The sequence below is a fragment of the Rhinolophus ferrumequinum genome, chromosome 7, assembly GCF_004115265.2.
Source record: "Rhinolophus ferrumequinum isolate MPI-CBG mRhiFer1 chromosome 7, mRhiFer1_v1.p, whole genome shotgun sequence".
NCBI classification, from domain to species: Eukaryota; Metazoa; Chordata; class Mammalia; order Chiroptera; family Rhinolophidae; genus Rhinolophus; species Rhinolophus ferrumequinum.
Window position 1 is genome coordinate 63,725,706 of NC_046290.1, and position 15,643 is coordinate 63,741,348.

General features: G+C 39.3%; 1 protein-coding gene across 1 annotated transcript in view; it reads right to left on the bottom strand.

Moving 5' to 3' along the window:
* Nucleotides 1-15,643, bottom strand: part of ELL2 (elongation factor for RNA polymerase II 2) — a 68,886-nt gene that overhangs the window by 14,841 nt on the left and 38,402 nt on the right. Inside the window, exons 3-5 of the mRNA XM_033110197.1 lie at nt 11,340-11,461; nt 6,654-6,817; nt 348-607 (exon numbers count right to left, since the gene is read on the bottom strand). Coding sequence (XP_032966088.1) covers nt 348-607; nt 6,654-6,817; nt 11,340-11,461 — 546 coding nt within the window. The remainder of the gene's footprint in view (nt 1-347; nt 608-6,653; nt 6,818-11,339; nt 11,462-15,643) is intronic.

The following is a 15,643-nucleotide window of genomic DNA, read 5'->3' on the forward strand; positions in this document are numbered from 1 at the left end:
CAATGAAAAGTTCTTGCTTACTTTTTTTTTTTTTAATAGAATTTCAGGGCAAAATTTATTGAACCCAAATGAAGATAGTGACTCAAAACTTTAATTTTTTTATTAACAATTCAGAAGCCTCTAACTTATAAAACCTAGTATAAATGCCCACATTTCAATTAGTTTTTAATTAAATGTTTAAAACAAGATGATTTTACTGAATATTCAGGAGTTATATTTCACACAGCATTATCAAAATGATCCTGAAATTTCTCTATCTCAATAACAATGGTAATAACAATAAGCCTTCTTAAATGAACTTCTCAACAAGAAGGTGGGTGGCAGGTACTCTCTCCAGCTCTACTCACCTGTTGCAGAATTGCTCCGAGGGAGTTCTTGTCTTTTTGATTGACACCATCTTTCTGCAGTCGAGCCAGCAGCTCCGGTTTCTTGTAGGCCTTCAGTGCCAGTAAGTGGATCACCCTGTCCCTATATGGCCGCTGAGAAACACTGCTGCTGCCATATGTCTTTCGAATCGTATTTGCAGGGTTCATGGGGGTTGACCTTTTCCTCTCAGGCACTGCATCTGAAATAGCTTGAGGTGCTTTCCGAATTTGTACTCTTTTCCCTAAAGTCCAGTGGAAATGACATTGTTACACATTTGAGGGTAATAATATAACGAGCATCTCAGTTTCCACAACTCTGAGTTAGGTACCTGGTTCATTTCTGGAGAGAAAAAAGACCACTATTTTATTTCAGTTTTTACTTTAAAGACACGTGCAAACAGAAAGCATTCTGAATAAATGGTCTAAAATATGAATTAGGAATTGTTTGATGGAATCATTTATTGGAATAAATATATATTATGGAAGTATTTTGGCCACTTAGCTACACAGATAATAATTAGTGACACTCACCATAGCAACAGACTGGAAGTTTTAAGGTTGCAGGTATTTGATGCTTACCCGTGCTATTTACAGAGCTTAAATCTGCTGCATCTTTTGGAGCAAAAATTAACATAAGACCCGCTCTTATATAGTAATATAATATATAATATAATAATACAATACTGAGTCTTCTATTAAGTTTTGCTCCAGAAGACGCAGTAGAGCTGGTTGTCCGGCTAGGGCTTATTTTTGGGGAAACAGGGTAATTGTAAATGTCAGATCAAAATATTGTACAACAAAGAACTCAATATTAAAAGGACATTTGCCCAATGATAAGAAAACCTTAAAACCTTAAAAAAATTAAGGTACAATTAGAGTTTTGGAGATTGATTTAGATTTGATGTCTGTCTTTTTCTTAATTTACAGATAGCTAGATCGGTGTCAGATGGACAGGGACCTAATTAGTTATCATGCACCCATTATGTGTTGGGGGACACTTTGCTAAGAGCTTTACACACATTAGGTCTGAGTAACCTGATGAGGTAGGTGTGGCTCCCATTTCACAGATTAGAAAACTGAAGCCTTCGATGGGCTAAGCTCAAAGGGTACAGTACTCACTTAGCATTTGGAAGGTTCTGTGATCAATAGCCAAGTTTTCCTACTTGTACTTCTTTGTGGAAAAGGTTTTATGCTTAATATCCGTTCTTGTTTCATGTTAGGCTTCAAGCTCTGTTTAGGCAGGGCTGTGGCTGCTTTATCCATCAGCAGACCGTGAATCAGAATTTGACGGGTAGGAAAGAGAAATGACTACAAAGTGTCTGAATGACAGAAGAGAGGGAGTAGGCAGCAGAGGAGCTGGAATCAAAATGGCGTGACCTTTCCCACATCACCGGACTTCCAGAAGCTGGAGACACATTGAAATTCCTAACGTGGCAAATGCAAAACCTTCCAATGCACCATTTCTCCATTGCAGTAATTTAACCAACAATACTATTCCTTGAACTTGTAATAGGGCTTTGTGAAAAAAATAAGGAAATAATAGGATCAGGGTCACAAAAGTGTATGAAATGCTATAAATTTCACACTCCCCTCCCCCTTGAAACCTGTTTAACTTCCCCACAGCAAGCTGACTGTGGAGCACCCCCACCCCAACTCTCTGGGGAGGAGGAGGGGCAGAGAATGTTTAGCTAAGCTCTCACACACCAGGACTGGTCATTTAAAATGAATTCAAGCCAGCAAAGAGTGCAAATAAAAATAAAAACAGCACCTGACAGTACTACCACTGTGTTCCGGGCGGCCCCACCTCGTCTGTACGTCTGACCCACTGCCTATCCTCAGTCTCAGGAGAGCCCCAAGGTCTCCTGAGTTCACCCCCACCGCTCCCTGAAGTAGGTATAGGGCAGGCCAATAAGGGAGGCTCACTTTGCCCTTAAGAGGGGTGTAAGCATTGACAGGAAATTAGAATCTGGTCAGGGATATGTCAGTGTTGGTGGCGTGTCGGGGACCTAATGCGAGGCTGTCACCCATCAGTCCATGAGTCTCCTACTCCCAATACACTCACTGCACCTGTACCTCATTTTTCTTTTCAACCGTCAGTCGTGGGGAGTAACCCATGTCTTTTAAATACTGAAAGAACAATCCAGCCACACTGGGCCGCTGAGTTTTACACGAGGATCATTTGCTCACTGACTCCCTATCCATTTGTGCCTATTCAACCAGGAAGGAGTCCTTTGGTTAAGGTGATAGAGCCTATAGATGAAGAAAACATCGGTGCTATAAGTAGTTAAAGAATTGAGATGCTAAAGAGAAAAAAGTAAAGCAGGAAAATGTCAGGTTCAAAGTGGGCAGAAAAAAGGCCTTATTTTTATTTCTTACATTTGCCTCACAAAGCCCTTTTAATAAAGCCTGTGGGAGAACCTAATTCTCTTCCCAGACCCAACTGCTAATCAATTCCCTGGGCTCCATATATAAACAGCAGCAGTGAGTCTGAAAGGGTGGGGTAATCAGGGACTATATCTAAACGGTTGTTTCATAACAAGGAGTCCACTTCTAAGTAGCTTCTCCATTTAGTTTGGGTAATCTGGGACTATATCTAAACCGTTGTTTCATAATAAGGAGTCCACTTCTAGCTTCTCCATTTAGTATGAGACGGTAAAAGTATTTATCTTCCATCTAATGGCTCTGAGTAAACAATCTGAAAGGAAGGTGTAAAACAGTACATCAGAAAGAGAGCAGGGATTGCAGCCACTTCCTGCAGTTGTTTTTCTGTTCTGTGGAACCTGACCAGAAGCCCTGGCAACACTGACCCAAGGCTTTAAAAACACTGGCAGGACCTTGACGGTGGGGTGAGTCTGTCGTGCTTAAACACATAATCCACTGCCGTGCAATCTATCTCCATCATTTGGCATTTATGATCCCTTTTCAAAAGGTTTACTATCAAAATATATACACACAACAGTCACAAAATGTTAGAACTATAAAGAACGTTAGATGTTACCTAGTTCAAATACCCCTTACTTAATATTTGAGAAAATTAAGGTCCACAGATGTTAAATGATTTGTCTAAGGTTGCTCTGACATGTATTGACTCATCAGAAATAAGGAGGATGGGGGCAGAGGTTGGGAAAATCGGGAACAGAATCTGAGGAATTAGATTGGTTGGGTTGCTTTATATACCTAAATAAACATTAGCACGTATAAAAATTTACAGTTCAATAAAATTCCAGAATTTAGGTAGAAGTCAGTGGGCAGATGTAAGATACTGGTAAACTTGGAGCAGTAGTGATTAGTGATTATTTTTAAACAAAGGGAAGGATTATAACAAGACAGTGCTCACCTCTGATATAAATGCCACGATTAGAAATGGAAATATTACTGAAGAAATAATAATGTTTTCTAGGTTTCAGCCTCTCCTACTCGTCTCCAGGCAAAATAGGTTTTGGTTTTTTTTCAGCCCACAAGAGGGTTGCAGAAGCTCATATTCCTGGGTGACGAGACTAGGGGACTCCAGGAGCACAATCTTCATCCTCTTGAATTGAGCCTGTGCCCTAATTCAACTGTCAGAGGCCTGGCCTAGCGTTACGCCAGCACTACCCACAGTGGGACCAGCATTGTTCCCATCTGTCCTCTACTGAGGCTGACACTGGTTCTGCAGGTACCTCTAAGGTGGCACAGGTGAGCTTTTGGAATCATTTTATCTGATATATTCAATTATGAACTCCAAGGTATCTCTTCTTGTCTTAAGAAAATAACACAGCTTGTTAGTGAGGCCAAACCCCACTCATTTGCCCTGTGCTGATGTGTAAATGGAGAGGTAACCAGGACCTGCGTCAGGGGGGGACTATGAGCTGGAGGTGCGTAGCTGCCTGCTGAGTGCTGACCGGTGCCTTGTGAGTCACGGGCCTGAGCGCTGGGTAACATCAGTGCTGAAGGGCGACTGACTGCATTTTAAAGAACAATGAGCCAGATAGTTTTGAGATACTGAAAAAAGCCAGAAGATACCTACTGAGCTACCTAGAAGGAAAGACACATGGTAAAGGACTGACAACGGATGAAGGTAAAAGAAAAAGATCAAAACATGCCATAACAAAGAACAGTAAAAAATAAAAAAACAGTCAATTGAAAAGTCAATCGGGATACTAGTCTTTTGCTCTCCTCTTTTCAGAATTGATCCGACTTTTCTTAAGAGGAGCGTGTCCAGTTAGGAATTTTGAGGTGGAGAATTAGAGGCAGTCCAGAAGAGAGCAGTAAAAATAACTAAAGGGTTGGGATACAGGCCATATTAAGAAAAGTTAAAAGGAGCCAGGATTATTTCACCCTGAGACTAAAAGGCTGAGGAGGTTAATGACAGAATTTCAGAGCAGAGCAAACCTTGGTGCTGTGAGGGTGAGTGGCTGGGGCACGGGGGACACAGCACAGAGGAGCAGGCCAGACGTGGGCTGGCACCCATCACTGTAGGGCTCTGAGGTGGGAATACACGTGCAAGAGGGTGGCCAGCTCTTCTGAGAATGGAATACATGTAATTTGGCTCAGATTGAAATTTAGATAACCCCAAATTTTATGTGGTCACTCTCAAAAATGTATATAAAATTATGTGTAGTGGCCAATAAGAAACCCTGCAAATTCTAAAATTACCGTACCATTAGGGAGTATGTGGTCTAGGGGATTCTGGGTGTTGAAAAGTCTGTTGTGTAAGCTGCAAATGAACTATTCCCGACCTTATCAAAACAAACAAAAACATGAACACAGGGGACACCCAAGGATCATTCAATGGAAAAGTACAGTAATCATTGTTGATTTTCAAGCTTTGGAATATTAAATCAAGGTAAGGTTTTTCAGCTAGTTACACTAGGAGCAAAAAAAATCATTTTGATGGCTTGAGTCTTCTCTTCCTTTGTAAACCACACCAATTCATCTCGCTGTTTATATAACAGTGATATTAGACAGTAAAAAAAAAAAGAGAGAGAGAGAGAGACTTTTAAAGCAATAGGGACAGCAAATTCATAGTTTGTACTTAAATTTAAATATAGCAGATCTTGTACATTTTAAAAATTTGAGATTTAGCCTGCTAGCACAGAAAGTTAATGCGGTTACTTGTGAGGATAAAGGAGAAAGAAGGAAGCTGGAAGTTACTACCTTACTCAGCAGGAAAGGGGTAGGTGAAAAATCTCATTGCTGGTAACTTACTGGGCTTGGAACTGGGCCCCGGGGGTACAGATATCTGGGGATGCCATGAATTGTTGTTAAACCAAACTAAATGTATCTAAGCTAAGCACCAAGTCCCAGGAGCACTGGCTTTGTTCCAAGGAAACACTTATTAAAGACACTAGTGGAGCTTCTCGAGGTTGAATACATTTTAGCTGGGTCAGCAATGGGAAAATGCAGAAGTAGAATTCTACCAAACCATGGAAAGATAGTAAGGGGTTTGGTTCTTCAAGAGACTGCTTTTGTGAGCATTTATATTGCCAAATTGATGTCCTTTCATCATTTATTATCCAGTGACTTATGTTATTAAACTGAGCAAGGCCTCAAAGAGTTCATTCTCATCTTGATAATAATTATCTTTATTACCGATAATAAGCACTGTGAATCGACTCCTTAAAATTGTTAGGGTCACTGCCCATAAGGGAGAGACTCATCTTGCTGTTCTTCCCTTCAGTCTAATGGATATTCGAGTGAACGGATAAACATGATGGGGTGGGGGAAGGCTCTCAGTTAATGGACAGCTGAGGAAGAGGATCCAGAAATGGCATCACAATTGAGGTACCAAGGAGGCATCACCTTGATGCTTTGCTATAAGCACATCTTAGACTTTGTAATAAAAATTCCCTGTTTTGCAAAGATCCTCTGAAAACTTAAGCAAAAGCTGCAACAATGAGGTTATCAACTCAAATCCTACTAATAGATTTTTTTAAAAAAGTAACCCTACAAAAAGAGCAAAATAAAAACCATACCGTCCACTGTTGAAATTACATCCAATGACAAAGAAAACACAGTGGTACTGTTATTACAACTTCACATAGTAAAATAACTTGACCAGAACCCAGATTCGTACCCTAATAACACATAGAAACAGAGGATTCAAGATTTATGAAAGAAGTAAGTTTTAAATCTGTTCTTCAATTAACCAGCAGTCTGAAAAAAACAAATGACTTTGACAATGTTATCCAAAATGTTCTGAAAACTATTTTCTGTGTTTTCATGAAATTAATATTACCAGTAGTTACCTACAGTGATCCTGAATTATTCCAATCAATGAATGAGAAGAAGAAAGATATCTATACAAACCTACATATGGTCCACCGGGTTTGATAACTTTTGTGCTTCGGTTGCGAGATTCTTCCTCTGCCTGGGTCATTCTTTCTCGTGTCATCTGATACGAGTCGTTTGTTGCACACACTGTAATTTTATCTTGTATAAATCCCAGGCAATTGAGCTGGGAGGCTCCAGAGCTGTCAAATAAGATGGTGGCTTTATGAGAGATGCCCCTCATTTTGTACAATAAAGGCAGGCAAGAATTGTCTAATTCTAAAATCAGCAGCCCAAATAACTTTGCAATCCTGAAATACCTAATATTAGTAATTTTTAAATGTAAAGATTATTTAAAATATGAGTTTCTCTTCTTCATTTCATGTCACATTTGTTTCTATATTGTGAAGAGAATGGGTGAAGTGAGCTCTTAGAGACCAAATCCATGAAATTTTGAGGAAAAAAAAAAAAATCAGTATTTGGAGTGAAGACCAGAGTCCTGATGGGCAATATAGTTATACTTTCATTTAATAGTCAACTATTTTAAAGAATTACCTACCACTGATAGGAAAAATGTTAAAAGTTTACTTTTAGTGGAACCATAATATGCATGTTTTAGAACTGACTAGATGAAACCGACCCAGCATACTTCTTTTTATTTTTAATAAGATACTTATAAAGCTAAATATTGCCAAACATTAAAGCTTACTTTTTGATTATTAGCTCCAAGAGCCTAACCATTTGCAGAATTTATATTTACCACTTTGTTAAATCTCTATATAAGATGACCTATTTATATAGCAAACATTGAAGAAAATACTGGACAAGAGATTTTGGCAGAAATATGTTTTAAAACTTGAATATTAACGTTGGCCCAGAAATATTACACTAATATTAGGGGATCATAGTAACAGTTATACTGGTAACTTGTACCGGCCCGGGGGAGCAAGGAAGAGCTTTTCAGTTAAACCAAAGAGAGCCGTAAATTTAGAGACGAGGCTGAAGAGGGCACGAGAAGTACATTACAGAGATTTGGAGGTCATGGTATGGATTTTGGACTTTATGCCAAAAACAACAGAGGCTGAAAATAGGGAATAGAAAATATCTCATTTGTACTGTAGAAAGATCAATCTGGATGAAAAACAGATTGGAAGGAAGTGGTCACAGGAGTGAAAGCAGGAGAGCAGTTAGGCGGCTACTGAAGGATCACAGGCAAGAAGTGATGGCTCGAATCAGCATAGGGCAGTGTGAATGCAGAATAGTAAAGGTTCCAGAGACAGTGAAGAGGCAGGACTGACAGGATGTGGTCAGTCCTGTGATTAGCCACACAGGGAGAGGGTGGCGGGGGAAGTTAAGGATTGTGCCCATGTTACCTACCAGGTGTATAGAGCTGCCATTTATTGAGACATTGGGGTAGGGTTGGAAGAGAGAAAATGAGTTCAGCGTTGGACATGGTGACTCTGAAGAAATGAGACGTCTCAGGAGGGAACCAAGTATGAAGAACACTACCGTGTTTCCCCGAAAATAAGACCTAGCCGGACCATCAGCTCTAATGCATCTTTTGGAGCAAAAATTAATATAAGACCCGGTATTATATTTATTAGACCAGTATTATATTAGAACAGTATTATGTTATATTATATTATATTGTATTGTATTACATTATATTATACTGGGTCTTATAGTAAAATAAGACCGGGTCTTATATTAATTTTTGCTCCAAAAGATGCATTAGAGCTGATGGTCCGGCTAGGTCTTACTTTCGGGGAAACACAGTAATATTTAAAATAAGCAATAGGAAGATGGAAAGACCACAGAAGGCTGAAAAGTCACAGCCAAAGAGGTAGAGGGAAATCAGAAAAGCAGTGTCATGCAAGCCACTGGAATAGAATGCTTCAAGAATCAGAGTGGTCAACAGAGTGAAACGCTGGCACCAATTCCAGAATAATGAGAATCTAATAAGCATTCACTGGATTCAGGGGTAAGGAGGTCAGGGCCCCCTTGGGGGAACAGTGTCGGCGGAATGATGAGAATTGAAGCCAGACTTTGGCTCCAGAAGTGAAATTGTCGTTTTCTTTTTAAATGAGATTCACCTGAGTATGTATGAATGCTGAAAAACCAATAAAGGAGGGGAAGGAAAAAGGGAGGGAGTGGAAAGACAAGATTGCAGTGGAGTACAGAAAAGACCGCAGTATGAAGGTCTGGTGGCAGGAAGTCTGAATTTCAATATCTCCCCCTATTATTTACCAAGTTTACCTGGTAAGAATAAGCTGAACCTGTTGCCAATCAGGATGAAGTTTTAGTTTACACAATTCAGTATCATGAAACAGATCTTTACACGAAAACTAAGTAAGAGTTAAACCTTGCAGGCAAGAAAACACTCCCTAGAATTCTCCACTCATTGCTTTTCAACTGAGTTACCTTAAAAATGTAAATACTTTGACTTAATGTGTATAAATGGTCTCAGTCTTTCTCTAGCGTAGCCCACTGTTTTCCACACCTGAGTGTGCATTGCTATGTGTTTCTTACCAGGCCTGTGAATGGGCAATTTAAGGAATTTTTGAAAGGTAATTTTTACTTTGGGATTTTTTTCATTTTACATATGAGAAAAGTATGGCTTAAGGAGATTTAAAAAGAAGGATAAGGAAGACGAGTTAACATGTCATTTTTGGACATCTGTTGAGTCTTTAGTTTGAGCTTCACTGGCACTGTAAGACTAGAAAAGGGGCATAAGAAAGCCCCTGCCTTTGAGGAGCTTGTACAATTTCAGGAAAGACTGGATCCATGGGGAAAAATAAAAATTAAATAGAAAAGGTGGGTGTAGATTATGAAAAGGTTTGCTTGCCAGGTGGAGAACAGTAAGTTTGAGTGCTTTTGTTATTTGAGTGGCAAATTTCAATTTATACCCAACCACTCCATTTATAAAGCATCCTGGATCATTCTTTTATACTTGGATTATACTACTGCATTTGCCCCAATTTTCTTACAATAATAATTTCTGTTTTTCTTGCTGCATCATTATAGTTTACTTTACAAGTGACTTTAAATCCTGCTCCAAACAAGCAAGGTAGAAATAAACACACAGGGTATTGACGATGTAAGAGAGAAACCATATCACCTATGATGATATGACTGGTTTTGAAGAGGAGATTAAGTTCCTTAATAAAATTCCTAATGGGATATAGGTCAGTTTGATATCAAAATGTTCTCACTATAATAAAGCAATTCTCTGAAAACAAGCATGTCAGATGATGGCACCACAATTTGAAATGGGTGTGCTCTGTGGTGTGGAATGAACACTGGACTGGGAGTTAGGAGAACTCAGTTCTCATTTTCAACCTAGTCACTAACTAGCCAGCTATGTAACGGGGAAAGTCACCTGTGAAAAGAAGGGGTTGAACCACACACTTATCAAGGACCCTTATACTTGGTGATTCTATAACGTATTACAATACTGTCCCACAGAACTTTCTGCAGTGGTGAAACGATCTGTATCTGTGCTGTCCACTCTGATCGCCATTAGCCATGTGGCTACTGAGCCCCTAATGTGTGGTTAGTGCGAGTGCAGAACTGAATTTTTCATTTTATTTCATTTTTATAAACTGAAATGTAAATAGCCACGTGTGGCCAGTGGCTATCACAGTGAGTAGTGCAGAAAGGTCTACATAATCTAGAGCACAGGCCATTTATACCAAAAAATATGTTTGGGGGTGGGCAAAATTAACATATACTTGGGAAAATGGCAGATGAAGATAAAACAAATCGTTATTTAGTCACCTTGAATGGGAGGAGAAATTTAGAACTCTTTCTGTAATGTGTCTTATTTGATATCTCTCTGCCTCCTGCGCTCACTGGAAACACGCCGTTCCTTGCGGCTTTCTCCCACCTCCCACGCAGGGGAGCCCCCACAGTTTCAACTACAGCTCAGCTAAGGGACAGGGATGGAGGGCCCGGCCACTTTGGCCAGTACCATCGCCTCCTGGGAGGGTGGGGGCTCTAAGGCCTTGTCTTATCCACAGGCAGAACAAACTCCCCCTACTCAAGGGGCCCATTCTTTAATCAGAAACAACCACCGCAAAGAAGAGTAAAACAAGTGGCTTATTGTTTTCAGAGGCTCTCAGTAGATAAGGGTTCCATGGTACCCTGGGAGGAGGGTGTGGATTCTTGTCTTCCTCCCTCTTTTTTTTTTTAAAATCAGAAATGACTGCTATGCTGGGATTAATTTCTCATTTCCATTCTGCTGCAGAATAACAATTTTTTAAAAAAATCTAAAAACAAGGCTTGCACAGGGAAGAAGGGGATCCATAAGATACACACACACACACACACACATATATATATATTTTTTTCTCCTTTACTCTTGAAGGCAAGCCCGGAGGATGCTATAAAAGTACTCTTATTTAATTGCAGTGAATAAAAAATTTTAAATCCCCAAACTTGTCTTCAATTAAAATAAACAAACCACCTTTGATAGGTTAAACAAAAAATCTGTACTTTAAAAAACCCTTGAGGGCAAGAATGTTAAAATTTTGTGATTGTATCCCACAGTGACAAATATAATTTCTAGCACATAGTAAGTGCTCAGTATTTCTCAAATAAATAAATGAACTTTCCCATTCAGTTCAATAAATATTTATGAACGACTACTATGCATTTTATTGTTTAATTTAAAAAATGCTCCAAGAACGGTTATTTTTCCTTTAGTATACCTTGAAACGTACTTACCTGGAGAATCTTTGCTGGATGCAGTCAAAGCTGCCCTGAGGGTTGTCTTTACCCACATTTGACAAATAGAAGTTAAACGTATGCACTTCGTTGAGGGGATCATTTTTGGGAATTTTGACAAGCTAAAAGGAGGGAAAAAGAGAGAAGCACCTCAAATTATAAATTTTCCATACACTGGTCTGATGACTGACTGACTGTTTTTCAAGTAAACTTCAGTTTATCCCCAAGCTCTCTTCAGCATTTGAGTTTATAGCATTTAAATGACCAAATCATCTGAGCAATCTAACAGGCATGCCTGTAACTCAGCACATTCTCGTGTCTGTTTTCTACCCTGAAGTGTCATCATCACTTCTACTCAGTAATTAATTTATAAGAGGAAGCCTCTTCATTTCAAATGAGCAAATGATTACAGTTCCCATGGAAGAGTTATTAGTGAATTGGCCAAAAAGCTCTTCCTATTTTGAGATACACAGATTCTGTCTGGCTGACGTGACCCCTTGCTGAAAAGCTTCTAGATATTTCAATGGTCTCTGAGATAGAGTCCACATCCCAATCTTTTGCTCCTTGTTATGGACACATTTCATTTTAATTCTTCCTTCTTTGAGTAATGTATTTTTAAAAAGAATAACTGGCAGCATAAGGTGAATACCATAATTATGCTCACAACAAAATACAGGGTGATTCCCTGATTCACCCTCTGTGTACAGCACAGGGTCAGCAGCCTGCAGAGATGATTGTACAGGGCACTGCAAGGCTGAGCCCCAGGCAACACTGAAACAGGCTGACGTTCTCTATGCTCTTGCTCAAAGTCTGGTTGCTCTACTACATGGGAAGCCTCATGAGTGAAGGGACAGGGCTGCGCTAGAGAATGAGCCCCTGCACTGGGCACCTTTTCCTGGCACACGGTAGAGGCTCGTAAATATCTGTGAACAAATAAACTAGAACCTTCTCATTGTCTTTCAACTGCTCCACCCTTTTCAGCTGCCGAGACCTTTCTTCCCTTGGGTATGCAAGGGATACCAGGGTGATAATTACAAAAAGGATAAGTTGGTGCCACATAACTAAAATATATAGGTTATTATACTCTTGAACCTAAAAATCAAGCACTACAACAATTAACCTAGATAGAAACTCTTAGTTACTTGTGTCATTAGTGTCTTAATGAATCTTAAAATCTACATTTGCTTCTTTTAAGATATTTATTAATGTAAATGAAATGTAACAATTCAACTTAATTTCCCAACTTTATTTTGTGTGTTGATAATTGTGTTCCATGATTTGAATGACTGTTTTATCTCTCAATAATTTTTTGAAAAAAAGATACATTGCCACGAGTGTAAAATATGACATCCTGCTCTCCAGCCCCCAAATACACAGGGTCTTAGTAATTTAGTTTACAAATAGGAAGGGGAAAGCATTTTGTAATTCTCATTCTTCTCCCACAAATCTCTCCTTTTCATGATAGGAAGACTAATAAGACTCACAGCTAACTGGCTGCTGTGTGTGTTACACTCATGAATGGGCTAGTCGGTATAATCATGTATGACCTCTGCTTGGCCTTGTAGGGCACCCTGCAACCTTGACCTTCTTATTTTAAAAGACTCCTAACCTTTGACCTACAGAAAATAATTTGGAGCCACCAATTGCAACCCATACCCTACCCCTAAAAAAGTAAAGAAAGGTAAGAAGGGAAACCATTTGCAGGGTCTGGCACATAGAAGACATGCAATGTTTGCTGGAAGAATGAACAAGGAGAAGAAATAAGATGTCAAAGACTCCTTTGGAAAGGAGATTCAAAAGACTCATGTAGAGTGAAAGGCCAAATTTCCACCAAGATGTTGAATATTAGATAATATTCCATAAAGCCTGTATTATCCATGAATTCAAACTAGCTTTAGCTCTCTATTTTAAATTAGTTCCAAGTCCTAGGGCAACAAACTTCAATATTTATTATTTACTCTATAAATTATATTTTTTGGGTCCTAAAGTTATTTTGTTTTCCCAAACTTCCCCTAATTCTAAAGTGCTGGAATTTTGTGAAGAAGTCTTAATTTATTCTGTCTGCAAGCATACATCGGTACAGCCTCCCCCTTTGAGCCCCGCCCCCCACAAGAATCACCTAATCTAAAACGTCAGAGGGCCCAGGTTGAGAAACTGTGGGTTAGAAACAGAAATAGGTCAGTCCCTCAGAAGAGAAGTCAGAGAATTCTGATCTCATTGACTTCTGAAAATTAATAAAGAAGTGGAGAGAAAAATTGTATCTTTAAAGAAATAAAAGTACCCATTTTTATTTCAAACAAAAAGGAGTCATTTTAACTTATTTAAAACATCCCAGTTTTATATTTTCCAATCGTAAGACATTAAAAAGTAAATAAGTGCACCATGAGCCATGTTTACAGTATATTTAACCATTGAGAGAATGTAAAGAGTAAGAGCCTGCTGCAAATTAATTTCTGCCACCTCTCCTAAGCATTACAAAGCCAACAGATAAACAAATGGATTAACAGCAGTTATTAAAAAGTACGTCTTTTAGAATGCCCACTTTAGATATCAATTTGAAAAAAGGAGGTCTTGAAGAGTAAAAATTACTATGAATGAACTCTCAAAATGAGAAAAAAATCACTTAAGGATAAAGAAAGTGAATGTTTGTAGTGACTCTCTGAGAACTGTGCCCCTAGTAAGTTCCAAAAACTTCATTGGCAATAACAATTAGAAAAGACTAGTAGAGTTTTCAACTTAAAAAAACCCAGAGTAACACTTCTGTAGAGAGTGCTTGTAATCTCTGCCATTCCTCCTTATTCTTACACATACCACACACGTCGATTAGGCTGTCAGGCTGCTGACTATCAGGGACAAGCAACGTTGTCCTCAGTTCTCTGAAAGAAAGCTAGTGCGATGGAGAATGACAGCAGGACTTCTCAACAGTCCCTTCCACCCACGGTCCCACTCTGTGGGTGGGGTGGGTGTGTGAGCAGTGAGTGGATGGTGGCAGGGACAGGCCTCAGGGCAAACCATACGCATTTGGGAACGCAAAGGTGACTCGTGATGCATTTCGTGGTGTTTTTTCCAGCTATGGAGCTGGGGTGGGGGGTAGAGGTGAAGGAATGCTGAGGGAATATGGTGTTCTAAGTTTCTACATCACTTTTCCTCAGTTGTTTTCAGAACAACAGTAATCAGATGGTACAGACTGACCTAACCTCAGGCTTTTCCTGTAAAAGATCTGAAAGGAAGATGTCGCCAAACAATCTTTATATCTTTAAAATTTCAAAAGCTTAAATTACATAGTCTATAGATTTAGTGTATCTAATTTCCTGAAGAAGATGGTACAAATTAGATACAAATTTTATTTGTATCCATATCTAAATATACTCTTAAGAATGAAATGGATGTACAAAGGAGCACTTACGTTTATAGCTGGTAAGTCTGCATAACAGTTTGGCCCCTTGGGCAATAAAGCAGGAGACTTAGTGGAAACAGCAGGTTGTGTATGACAATTAGGGCAGGCGGGGTGGGGTTTGGGGTGGGGGAATGGAGGCTTCAGAACTAAACCAAGGGGACCTCGAGTGGAACGGAGCCTGTAGGACTGCTGACGGCCACAGATTAGACCTTGTCTAATCAAGGGTGATAAATGTGCCATTTCAGAGACTAGCCTTCAGGAACCTGTGAATACTCATCACTTATCTCTCTTATACAGGAGCCTATTCTAGAGCTTGTCTAGATAGTGAAATAGGAGCCAGTCCTTTCTTTCAGAATGGTTACAAAGCATTTTCTTGTAAACTGGCCTGTGAATGTACAGAATATGAAGAGGGGAGATGAAATCACTGTCATCGGCAGGCTCTGGGGATTGGGCCAAGCGCCATGGGAAAGGAAATCCTGATTTAGAAGCAAACTTGGAAGAGCGTCCCTTTGTGCGATAGGAACGTCTCAACTTTAATCACTGCACTCCAAGCTTTTCCTGTAGGTCTGAGGGGATTTCTTTACATTTAGGGATCCATCGTCTACATAAATTTTTAGCTAAATGCCTAAGAGTGAAATATCGTTTAAAAAAGTATCAAAGACTGTGATTCCAAACCACTTCTTAGTCCAGAAGAAGAATATAAAAATATGCCACTATGTGCTGGGCCACTGGAAAAGCAGATCTTAATTTTTGTTCCAAAAATGAGAGACTGAAAATCAAAGATTTAGGACCACAATCCACAACCCTCCTCCCAAACTCCAGTCTGTCTTCGATAAAAAGCTATGAAAAAAAAGTTTCAGGAAACTTTCAGACATTTATAATTAACATAAACACTGTATACCAAGCT